The 12,416-nt window shown below is 44.2% G+C and overlaps 1 protein-coding gene across 1 annotated transcript; it reads left to right on the forward strand.

Annotated features, from left to right (window-relative positions):
- Nucleotides 1–516: 516 nt before the first annotated feature.
- On the forward strand, nucleotides 517–10,940 carry LSM8 (LSM8 homolog, U6 small nuclear RNA associated). The gene is made up of 4 exons (XM_075857133.1): nucleotides 517–678; nucleotides 1,599–1,639; nucleotides 5,167–5,294; nucleotides 10,723–10,940. The coding sequence occupies exons 1-4, from the start codon at nucleotides 648–650 to the stop codon at nucleotides 10,811–10,813; spliced, it is 291 nt and encodes a 96-aa protein (XP_075713248.1). The 5' UTR covers nucleotides 517–647; the 3' UTR covers nucleotides 10,814–10,940.
- Nucleotides 10,941–12,416: the final 1,476 nt, after the last annotated feature.

Raw genomic sequence — 12,416 nt, forward strand, 5'->3', positions numbered from 1 at the left:
CTGATGCTTTGGCTGGAGATTCCACTCCTTGAGGGAGCCCCAATGGCGCCGTCTACAGGGGATGAACCACATCGGTTGTCCCTCTTTGTGATACTTAAAAGTTAGGAGGTATGCCAAGGGGGTTAAACAAATAGAATGTTAATACATACAGTATACTTCAATTATGAAACCTTTCTGGTTACTGTTACCAGGGGGCGCAGGTCCAGAGTTCCCTGCATATCAATATACGAAAGCTTGGTGACTGGGCTGCGTGTGCGCAGTTTTACCTCTTATCTAGGGCAATAACATAATAATGTATCATAGTTCAGCATATTATTGCCCTATATGCAGAGGGGAAAAAAAACAGTTCGGAGAAACTTCAGGAGAAAAATTATCTTCATTGGAATATTATACAAATCAACGCTCTGATAGGATACAGAAGTAGACATTTTATTGTAGCCGCTCAGCGATTTGTCATTAAATATCACCAGGAAAATGGCGACGTCAAGGATCAACGTCAGTCTATTTCTTTGAGAGAGGCGGGGTTTGTTTTGGTCGCGGAATGATGACGTTATGAAAGGCGACCCTCCATCTGGCGGATTTCTTGTACTCCCCGGGCACAACGTGCAACTACCGCTTCTTTCCGGTGTGCGTGAAGTGTCTGTGATATGACGTCAGCGCTGGAGAATTACATAAACCGTATCCTGCTGGTGGATTATAGACATGGTTCTTTTACATATGGTGGATTGGGGGCAGTGGCATAGAATAACGAAAAGCTCTCAACATAAGTTACTCCATTGGTAGTGTGGAACATGATGCATTGCAGTGGAGTACCGTCTTTATACGGGGGTGGGTTTATTAGAAGCTCGGACACCTGTTCTTATTCTTTTAATGCCCCAGGCCACTTATCCTTTACCCAAGCCTGAACGGCGCAGTGTAAATATTGCCCCATGGGTGAACTCTTTAGAGGGGCACTATCCTTTAACTGTATTTGATGGGTTTTATATAATGCTTAGTTGCATGATGAGAAGCTAATAAAGGCGGTTGTCCCAAGGTGACAATCCCCTGTCCATGTGCCCTATTAAGGAATAGGCGACTGTTCATTTGAATGGCCGCCATGTAATACTACAGGGTCGCTGTAGGGGGAGATGTCTTCCTAGATGCGACTTTCCCCGCTATGACCGCTGATCTGGGGGTGTCCAGTTGGTCTAGTGTATTGTGTGTGTCCCAACAGTAAGTATATACAAAAGTTTATTTTTACATTTTACGGCCTTCTCTAGCTGTTCACCTGTGTCACTTGGATATGCTATGAGCAGGTCTCTGGCTTCTGGATATAAACAAGAATGTTTCAATTCACTGACATCAAGCAGGGATGGCACATGATGAGTAATAGCAAGTATATTTGGAAGTTGCATAATGATTTATTATTCAGTTATTTTTATGTATGCAGAAAAGTAAATAGTAGATATATTATAATGGCGTTCTGGAACCAGAAACGATGGAGGGAAGGTCATATGGATGGGACTTGTCCTGATAAGACACCCCTTTTATATCTAGGATTCCATTTGTTTTTTTAATGGATACCCTGTGTGCTGTAACTACCTTAACAGATCATACAGGAACGGTTGCGGTTATTACGGCTGATGGGAGGATGATTGTGGTAAGAAATATTGGTATCGTGTTGACATGTTTTGCATTTTTGTTGAGTGCAACTTTGTTGTAGATGCTTTATTCTGAAGTTCACAATGCTTAGGCCCTGTTCACATCTGCAGCAGGGCATTCCGTTATTCTACACCGTCGGAGGAGCAGAACAAGGGAATGCCGGATGCAACGGCTTCGTTGTTTAACTGACACCACTGCCGGCCGACTGAACCCATTGACTTCAATGGGTTCCGTTGGGTTGTCCGTGGTTTTGCCAGAAATAATAGTGCAGCATGCTGCACTATTGTTTCCAGTAATCTCTGCCGGATCTGCGACGGAGGCCCGATACAGAGGCTCCAACGCAGATGTGATCAGGCCCTTACATGGAAATGCACACTGTTTCTGTGTAACAAGTATGGTTCATATATAGGATGAATTTGATTGGAAACATGATATGGATACAAAACCCGACAATGTCTATGGGATTTCAAGGGGCCAGAAAATTTGGAGCAAATGGGCCATATGTGTCTACTTGATCAGTGACCATACCATATTATGTATGTCTAAGGCTTTATTCTTATGACATTTTGGGCACACAGTCCAGGTGTGTATGTATGTGTGTGTGTGTGTGTGTGTGTGTGTGTGTGTGTGTGTGTGTATGTATGTGTGTATATGTATATATATATATATATATATATATATATACACATACACTGTTTCCTTTAACCCTTTTTAGGACCTGCCTATTTTAAAGCGGCTCTGTCACCAGATTATAAGTGCTCTATCTCCTACATAATCTGATCGGCGCTGGAATGTAGATAACAGCAGTGGTTTTTATTTTGAAAAACAATCATTTTTGAGCAAGTTATGAACAATTTTAGATTTATGCTAATTTAAGACAACTGGGTGTGTTTTTTACCAAGTGGGCGTTGTACAGAAGGGGGTATGACGCTGACCAATCAGCGTTATACACTTCTCTCCATTCATTTTTAGCCGTACTCACAACACAGCGAGATCATGCTGTGCAGTCACATACTCCCACATTAATTTTACCTAAGTGTCTTGAGAGTGAATAGACATTGCCTCCAGTCAGAACGCGATGTCTATTTACACTGCCGATACTTCGGTAAAGTTTCTGTGGGACTTACTCACACAGCACAGCGTGATCTCGCGAGATCACGATGTGCTGTCTTTCACAGAAACTTTACCGAAGTGTCGGGTGTGAATAGACATCCCGTCCTGGCTGGAGGCAATGTCTATTCACTCTCAAGACACTTCAGTAAAGTTAATGTGGGAGTATGTGACTGCACAGCGTGATCTCGTGAGATCGTGCTGTGAATACAAATGGACATGAATGAAGAGAAGTGTATGATGCGGATTGGTCAGCGTCATACACTTCTCTTTACAACGCCCAGTTGGTATAAAACTGGGCATCTTTTTACCAAGAAACTCATTAGCATAAATCTAAAATTGCTCATAACTTGCTCAAAATTGATAATTTTTCAAAATAAAAACCACTGTTCTCTACATTGCAGCGCCGATCACATTATGTACAATATAGGCCACTTATAATCTGTTGACAGAGCGTCCTTAACGAGGCTCTGTCACCAGATTTTGCAACCCCTATCTGCTATTGCAGCAGATAGGCGCTGCAATGTAGATTACAGTAACGTTTTTATTTTTAAAAAACGAGCATTTTGGCCAAGTTATGACCATTTTTGTATTTATGCAAATGAGGCTTGCAAAAGTACAACTGGGCGTGTTGAAAAGTAAAAGTACAACTGGGCGTGTATTATGTGCGTACATCGGGGCGTGTTTACTACTTTTACTAGCTGGGCGTTCTGATGAGAAGTATCATCCACTTCTCTTCAGAACGCCCAGCTTCTGCCAGATCACGCTGAGACGTCACTCACAGGTCCTGCATCGTGTCAGACGAGCGAGGACACATCGGCACCAGAGGCTACAGTTGATTCTGCAGCAGCATCGGCGTTTGCAGGTAAGTAGCTACATCGATTTACCTGCAAACGCCGAAGCTGCTGCAGAATCATCTGTAGCCTCTGGTGTCGATGTGTCCTCGCTCGTCTGACACGATGCAGGACCTGTGAGTGACGTCACAGCGTGATTTGCCAGAAGCTGGGCGTTCTGAAGAGAAGTGGATGATACTTCTCATCAGAGCGCCCAGCTAGTAAAAGTAGTAAAAACGCCCCGATGTACGCACATAATACACGCCCACTTGGACTTTTACTTTTAAACACGCCCAGTTGGACTTTTGCAAGCCTCATTTGCATAAATACAAAAATGGTCATAACTTGGCCAAAAATGCTCGTTTTTTAAAAATAAAACCGTTACTGTAATCTACATTGCAGCGCCTATCTGCTGCAATAGCAGATAGGGGTTGCAAAATCTGGTGACAGCCTCTTTAAGCCTGACTGAGCTAGATAGGAGCCCTGGAAATCTCTTGAAACGTACCTTTTGTGTAGGGTTTCAGTAGCAGCATGAGTGTGAATCAGAAGTTTTAATCTGGTCGCTATCGCAACTGTCCTCTGGGTGCTCCCTAATGCTAAAGTGCCCTCGGCTCTCTGCAGTAAGCGCTCCACAACCCAGTTTCCTGGATGTGCACTACAGCTGTCAGTCAAGCACACTGTCATACACTTTAGATGCTGCAGTTGCCATTGACCATGGCTGCTTATTAGAGCCCTGGTCCTGCTGCTGATTGAGTAGGCACAGTGGCAGTGCCCACACGATCACAGCACCGTAAAAGTATGGTGCTGGTCCCCTGAGGACTCCTGCCAGCTGTGTACTATTATGGCACGGATCCTAAAAGGGTTAAAAAAAAAAAAATCAGACCAATGCACTGTTTCAAAACAACATTGCAACTGTTGCCCGTTGACTTTCATTGTAGAAAAGTGTATACCATAAAATATTGTTTTTTGCGGTGCTGAATAGTTTGGTAGACTGCACTAGGTGTCGCATGCCAAAAGGATGCTCTTAGGGCTATGTTCACACATAGCGTAAATAAAAGACTCCTGAGGTGATGTTTCATCCCATATGACTGCTGCAGCCAAAAACAGGAATTCTCGGAGGCGTCCAGGGCAGATACGCTGTGTACTTTAGCGCAGAGCATAGACCCTCTGTGAACATACCCTAATGGCATATGTATGGATACATCACAGGAAACATTTAGATTTTATTTTTTTTTTTCTTGCTATCCAAACTTTTTGACTTAGTTAATAAAGCTTAATCGCGTACAATCTATTTTGGGTAATGAGCACCTAATTTACACCCAGAGTCTCATAATTGTATAAAAACATACAGGTGGCATCATCTTGGTGGTGATGTAATGTTTGATCAGATAGCTGGTTGGTTCACATTTGTGCTGTTTCGCTATGTACCATGCTCTAGTTGCGTCTGTTCTCTTTTTTTTTTTTTCTGTTTCGCACAACGTGTAAATGTGATTTCACCTGTGATGTTATGAATCTGTGGTAGACTTTTTTTTTTTTTTACTAGTTCGGCCATGACTTAATGTTTTGTTTTCTTTTCTCCTAGGGTACACTTAAGGGTTTTGATCAGACTATTAACCTAATTTTGGATGAGAGTCATGAGAGAGTATTCAGTTCATCACAAGGAGTAGAACAAGTAGTGCTGGGACTGTACATTGTAAGAGGAGATAATGTGTAAGTATTAATGTGTCTAAATCTTAGGCCCTGTTCACACAACATTTTCTGCATGCAGAAAAAATCTGCCTCAGAATTCCTTCAGGAATTTTGAGTCAGATTTTGACCTGCCTGCGCTTATTTTGCTGCGGTTTTTATAGAGTTTTTCACCCTCGGTCATTGAAGCTAATGCAAGGACCACAGGCAGAAAACGCTGCGAAAAACGCTCGGAAACAAGTGCCGCAGGTTTTTCTGCCTTGGAAACTGTGACGAGAAAGGACATGCTGCTTTTCTTTCCTGTGAGCGCCCGGCAAAAAAAAATGAATCTGCCTCCTATTGAAATCAATGGGAGGCGAATTCGACCACTTATTTTCCGCGTCAAAATCATGTGGCTCTATAGAACCTAGAAAAGTTCTTTATAGAGATTGGAAGCTTAAGGCCTCGTGCACACTTCCGACACCGTTTTCACGGCCGTTTTTGACGGATCCATGTGCCCGTTTTAGCGGCCGTGTGCTCTCCGTGTTTCCGTTTCCGAGCGCCGAGCATGGTACTGTCCAGGGTGCTGAAAGAGTTAATGGGCTGCACTGATCGGCGGTAACTCTTTCAGCACCCTGGACAGTACCATGCTCGGAAAATAGAATTATAATGAAATAAAAAAATAAGTTCATACTTACTTTCCTCCTGTCCGGCCTCCAGCGATGACGTTTCATCCGTGTCACCGCTGCAGCCAATCACAGGCTGTAGTGGCTGTCACGCACGTCAGGATGACGTCAGAAGACTGGCCTCCAGGGATGACGCTTCATCCCACGTGACCGCCTCTGCAGCCAATCACAGGCTGCAGCGGCCTCTGCAGCCAATCACAGGCTGCCGCGTCAGAAAGGAAGGTCAGACTGGAGGAAGAAGAGGGACTCGTCACCAAGACAACGACCGGGGTACGTATGAACTGATTTTTATTTTATTTTTAATCAGCAGCCTCTTCTCTCTATCAGTGATTGATAGAGACAAGTGGCTGCGTATTAGTGTAATATTTCTGTAATGTTTTTCTGCCCGCCCGGCCGTTGCTAGGCAACGGCTCCGTCGCACACGGATGCCTTCCGTGTGCCTTCAGTTTTTTTGGCGGCCCCATTGACTTGCATGGGCCTCACGGTCACGGAGTCTCGGACCAAAGTAGGACATGCTCTACTTTGGATCGGAACGGAGCAACGGGACCGTCAAAAAAACTGAAGTGTGCATGGCCCCATTGAAATGAATGGGTCAGTGTGCTAGCCGTCAGAAAAACGGCTAGCACCCTGAAGAAAAACACTGAAGTGGGCATGGGGCCTAAGGGTGTAGTCACATGTGGCAGAAATCCGTTCCATTCGTCTGAATGGAACTTTCAGAAACCACCACATTCACAAATTTGTGCTGCAATGTCGGCTGCAGCAGCATCTTAGTTTTCCACAATGGGTAAGGGTTACATGGGTCAGATTTCCAGCAATCATACATTTTTCCATATCTCGTTGATATGCCATAAATGTATGTGGTGATTTAAAAAACAAAACAAAAAAACCTTTTAAGGGTCCGTTCACAGAGCGTTCTTTGGAGGTGATCAATGGCAAAAAACTGCCGAAATCTCCCCTATTGATTTCAGTAGAAGGCAGAGGCGTTTTTTCCACAGACGGCTTTTTTCCACTTGCGAGGAAAAAAAGCGGTATATCTTCTCCTGGCTGCGATTTCCGCCTCTGACATCCCATGGAAATCACTAGGAGGCAGAAAAGCCCCGGCGCTAGTTTCATTTTTTGAAGATTTTTTTTTTTGCCTGCGGTCCTTGCATTCGCTTCAATTGCCGTGGGTAAAAAACGCAGCGAAGAAATACAGAAAAAAGTGCAGGCAGCTCAAAATCTGCCTCAAATTTCCCCAAAGGCTGGGTTCACACAGAGTTTTTTCAGGCGGAAATGCTGCCTCAAAGTTCCGTTTGGAAGTTTGAGGCAAATTTTCCTCTCCCTGCACGCCGATTTTCGCTGCATTTTTCGCAGCGAAGTACGCTTTCTCTGCCTCCCATCGATGTCAATGGGAGGTTAGAGGCGTAAACGCCCGAAGATAGGGCATGTCCCTTCTTCCTCCCGCGAGACTGTTTTACCGCTCGCGGGAAAAATTCGCCTCCACCTCCCATTGAAATCAATGGGAGGCATTTTCGGTCCGTTTTTGCCGAGTTTTGCGGCGCGGTTTCTGCGTCAAAAAACTCAGTGTGAACATACCCTATGGCCTAATTCAGACGAGCGTGTTCAGTCCGTGATATACGGTCTGTGTTTCGGCTGCATTTCCCGGACCGGGTGTGTTTTTGTTTTATTTTTTTCTAGTCGTTAACTATAATATGTTTTCTATGTTCCTCTGAATCGGAGAAGTTGATATTTTTGAGACTCCAGTAAATCTTGAAAAAATTCTAATCCGTTCTGGGTAATGGGAAATAAAACCGTTTGCAATATACTTTGTCCCAAAACTCACTTGCTTCCAGGTCCTCATAGTAACTCGCACCGCTACAAGTTGGTGGATGCAACATCACTGAGCTCTGCCAAGATTTCCTGCTGCTGTCATATGGCCTCGCATCATTACAAGGACCTGTGTATAAAGTATCGGCTGTTGGTTAACAGGGGGCCTCTGCAATGGATTTCTGAGACAGCAAGTCTGTTACATTAGGCCACGTTTATGCAGGACGGATACGCTGTGTAAAAGTACACCGCATATCCGTCCTGGACCCCGCAGGGAATTCCAGCCGAAAACCACACCAATTTGTCGTGCAGTTTTTCGGGCAGAATGTCTGCTACAGAAAACAGCAGGTTTTTTTTTGTTTTTTTTAAATGTATGCCTACCTGTAGTCATGGCGTTGCATCACTCTGCCCGTGCAGCCCGGCCTCCTGGGATGACTCTTCATCCCATGTGACCGCTGCAGCAGTCACACAGGATGAAATGTCATTCCAGGTGGCCGGCCTGGATGGAGAAGTACGGGAAACAAGGTAAGAATAAGCTGCTTTTTTTTCTGAGTTACGAACTTTGCGGTTCTTTCCCTTTGAGTTTAATGGGGAGGTAAAACTCGCAACAGAAAAGCAGCAATTTCTAAGCGTAAATTGACATGCTGCAGATTAAAAAACTGCACTGCAGGTCAATATATGAACGTATTTTTTTGTTTTATATGCAGCATATGGATGAGATTTGTTTACATCTCATCCACTCTGGTGGTACTGTATTACGATGCAGATTTTTAGCAATGACATATGTTGCGGAAAATCCGCAGTATTTATGCTACGTATGAACATACCCTTAATGCTGGGTTACCAGGTGTCGGATATGTTTCGTAAAAACTGCGCAAGCGTATCAGACCTGGAACCTTCCGTCCGAAAAAACACCAAAATGTGGTGCTATTTTTTGGACCGAATTTCCACTGCGGAAAGAAGCGTGTGAAAAAAACAAACCAAAACGATACTTACCCACTCCCTCTTCTATAAGCGTAGTCCTTACTTTCTATGATGACGTTGCAGCCTGTGGTTTTCCTGCAGCGGTCACATGGGATGAAACGTCGTCACAGGTGGCCTGACTGCAGGAAGAAGGGGAGCGTTCTGGGTAAGTATTATTTATGATATTTTTTATTTTCCTTTTCCGGGGTTGTGATTTTTGCAGCGTAATCGCTGCGATTGCGCTGAAACAATCGCAACACTTGGCTTTCTGTTGCGGGTTTTACATCCCCATTAAATTCAATAGGGAAAATCAACAAAAACGCAGAATTAAATTCCGCACCGCAGGTTAATTTAACGTTTTCCGCACCGTTTACACTACGTGGAAACTGGGCCTTAGGTTTATAGTCTCGGAATGCGTCTTTAAAGGGGTGTTCCCATCTTGATGATCAAACCTAAAAGGCTAAAAAATGAATAGTTATGCACTTTTGCAATTGCCTTCCTGTCTTAAAATGGTGTATTTCTCCAGATATCGATGATCGTCCATCTGGCTGTCTGCTCATCTTTGTACATCGCTCGTTGCCTAGGGATCCGGCCACCATCCGCGGTGGCCGTGCTTGCGCACTGATTTCTTCTTCTTTCCTTGTAGAGGATGGCTGGGGCATCGTGAACGTGCCTGATGTCGTATGTTCGTTAGCAGCCGACCAGGCCACCTCTCTCTATTCAGAATTGCAGTTAGCTCCTGGGCATGCACGCTACCCCTGGAGCCTGCTATCACAATGGTTTTACGCTGGGCGATTATCGTGCAGACGAGCGTTCATATAACGCTCGTTGACGATAATTGCGCTGCCGACATGATGATAATGTATGGGAATGAGGGATCGGAGTAACGAGCGCTCATCCTCATACATAGCTCCTTGTGAAAGGAGCAAACGAGCGCCGATCAATGATGTCTCGTTGATCAGCGTCGCTGCACTGACCAAAATCGGCCGGTGTAATAGAGGCTTTAGTGTCTTTTTTTCCCAAGGTTGTAAAAGGACTATAGATTGGGTGATCTATTAAAAATGTTTTTAGCCACTTACAAGTATAGATAGAATTTTGACCAATTATGCCTTTGGTAAGTGGTGTAAAGGCTGTCATGCCCACATGGTTACTTGACTGCATCTTTGGGATGGAATCTTGCGTTATACATTTCTGCCAGCTATTAGTCCCAGCCGCCCTATTAATCCTCATTCGGTACCTCTGGCCTCATTTATCTCCACGGGGGAAACAATAGACAGATGAAATTATTACTTAGGCCTCATTTACACCAGCGTAAATCACATCCTTGTGCTATGCGTTGAAACCACGCACAACACACGGACCCATTGATTTCAATGGGGCCATTCACACATGCGTGATTTTTCACGCAGCGAGAGTCCATTGCGTGAAACTCACTGCATGTCCTATATTGGTGCGTTTTTACGCACCTACGAGCCCATTGAAGTCAATGGGTGCGTGAAAACCACGCACTGCACACGGATGCGTGTGCGGTGCGTGATTTGCACATCAATTCAATTGAAAATATATATTTAAAAAAAAGTGATTTGTGAGTGCGTGAATAACGCATGCCACTCGCAAAGCACACTGATGCATAACGCAACACACACTGACCAGATTCACGTGCGTTTTTACGCACGTGAATCTAATACGCTTGTGTGAATGAGGCCTTATGGTCACCTATTAGTTTGTTGGTCGATCCTTCAAGTCTATGGCCAATTTTAGTGTAGTTAGAACAAATACATTATCCGGGCAGTGGTCTTTTCCACAAACATGGAGTCGGTTGGGACTTATGTGCAGTTGGTGTGGAACCGCTCTGTGCTCTGAATTTTGTGTAATATCTTTTCATTGAAGAAATAAAAAATTTTGATGCAAGTCAATGCAGAATTATCATGGGTCCAGTAAGTAACGAAAGTCGTCTAGTGGAACAATAACAACTAACAGTTCAACAAGATCCTCAAAACTTGTAAATGTTTCTACAGGGCTGTTATCGGAGAGATTGACGAAGAGACCGACTCTGCACTGGACTTGGGGAATATTCGAGCTGAACCTCTGAACTCTGTTGTAAATTGAAGACGTGAACTTCTAGAGCTGTACATGGTTTTTTTATTGCATTTGGATAAATCTCATTCTGTCTGCATCTTTTTATTATAAGTGTATTCTACCTTATTATATAAATTAAAATGTTTATACGTTTTTATGTTCTGTAATGTTACTACTTTACTCTTTATTTGTTCAACCTCTAAGGGGATGGGAATGCCTAACTGTCACTTTGATACTCTTAGGGTATGTTCACACGAGGGCGTCCGTTACGGCTGAAATTACAGGGATGTTTCAGCCTGAAAACATCCCCGTAATTTCAGCCGTAACGGCATCTGCAGGCGCTTGAACGCCGCGTCAATTACGGGCGTAATTGGCGCTGCTATTCATTGGAGTCAATGAATAACTGCTCCAATTACGGCCAAAGAAGTGACAGGTCACTTCTTTGACGCGGGCGTCTATTTACGCGCCGTCATTTGACAGCGGCGCGTATATTACGCCTCGTGTGAACAGACAAACGTCTGCCCATTGCTTTCAATGGGCAGATGTTTGTCAGCGCTATTGAGGCGCTATTTTCGGACGTAATTCGGGGCAAAAACGCCCGAATTACGTCCGTAAATAGGCCGTGTGAACATACCCTAAGGTCTTATTCACGCGAACGTGTTAAATGTCCATTTGATGGCTGTTGAAACAACGGGTGTCACACGGACCTATAAAATTCAATGTGGCCGTTCACACGGCCGCTGTTTAAACGGACCGTGTGAAGGGTCCGTGAGAAAATAGGACATGTCTAGTCTATGGGGGGGGGATGCGTGATATCGCATCCCGCAGAGCACGGATGAACCTCGGACGTGAGAAATGGCAGTTTTTCACGTCCGAGATGCGCAACGCCCCTGTGACTCGAAGATTAAGGCCCTGTTCACACGGAGGATTTTTCAGGCGATTTTGACCTGCCTGCATATTCTTGCTGCTGTTTTCGCAGCATGTTTTGCCGTCGGCCATTGAGGGTTGCGGGCAAAAAATGCAGCGAAAAACGCTTTTTTTGCCTCTTATTGATTTTAATGGGAGGTCAGAGGTGGAACCGCTGCAAGAAAGAACATGCCGCTTTTTTTTTTCTGCAAGCGGCTAAAAGCCTCTATGGACCTGTCAGAAGATGTCATCAGTGCGTTCTGTGCCCTGTGATCCCCACCGTTTTGTTTTTTTGCCTTTTTTTTAGAAAAAAGGGGCAGTGGTGCTCTTAAAAGCATATGTTCACTTTCAAAATCATTGTACAAGTTGCATATAAAATTAAAGGGAAGGTGTCATGAAATAATTTTTTTTTTTATAATATTGCTTTTAGTGCGATATTAAAATAAATTTTATTTATTTGTGTTAAACTTTTTTCTTTTTACTTCTCTATGGGGCCTGCCATTTTTTTTTCATCTGTGTCGATTAACGACACATACAGAGATGGAATACAGCACATACAACCCCATAGGGAGTGCGAACGCTGTCTGTGTGGTAACGGCGCATGCGCCGCTCCCACACAGACCAAAACAAAGCTCGTTCGCAGAGCGAAATCCGGCGCCATTTTCTTGTGGACCGGAAGCCGCTGCCGGACAGTAAGGTGACTACTTCCGGCCATATGTTCAAGGAA

The sequence above is a fragment of the Rhinoderma darwinii genome, chromosome 3, assembly GCF_050947455.1.
Source record: "Rhinoderma darwinii isolate aRhiDar2 chromosome 3, aRhiDar2.hap1, whole genome shotgun sequence".
NCBI lineage: Eukaryota > Metazoa > Chordata > Amphibia > Anura > Rhinodermatidae > Rhinoderma > Rhinoderma darwinii.

Coding starts and splice junctions, on each gene's coding strand:
- LSM8 (XM_075857133.1), top strand. CDS start 648: ATGACGTCAGCGCTGGAGAATTACATAAACC. Junction 1,640..5,166: donor CTGATGGGAGGATGATTGTG/GTAAGAAATATT, acceptor CTTTTCTCCTAG/GGTACACTTAAGGGTTTTGA. Junction 5,295..10,722: donor ATTGTAAGAGGAGATAATGT/GTAAGTATTAAT, acceptor ATGTTTCTACAG/GGCTGTTATCGGAGAGATTG.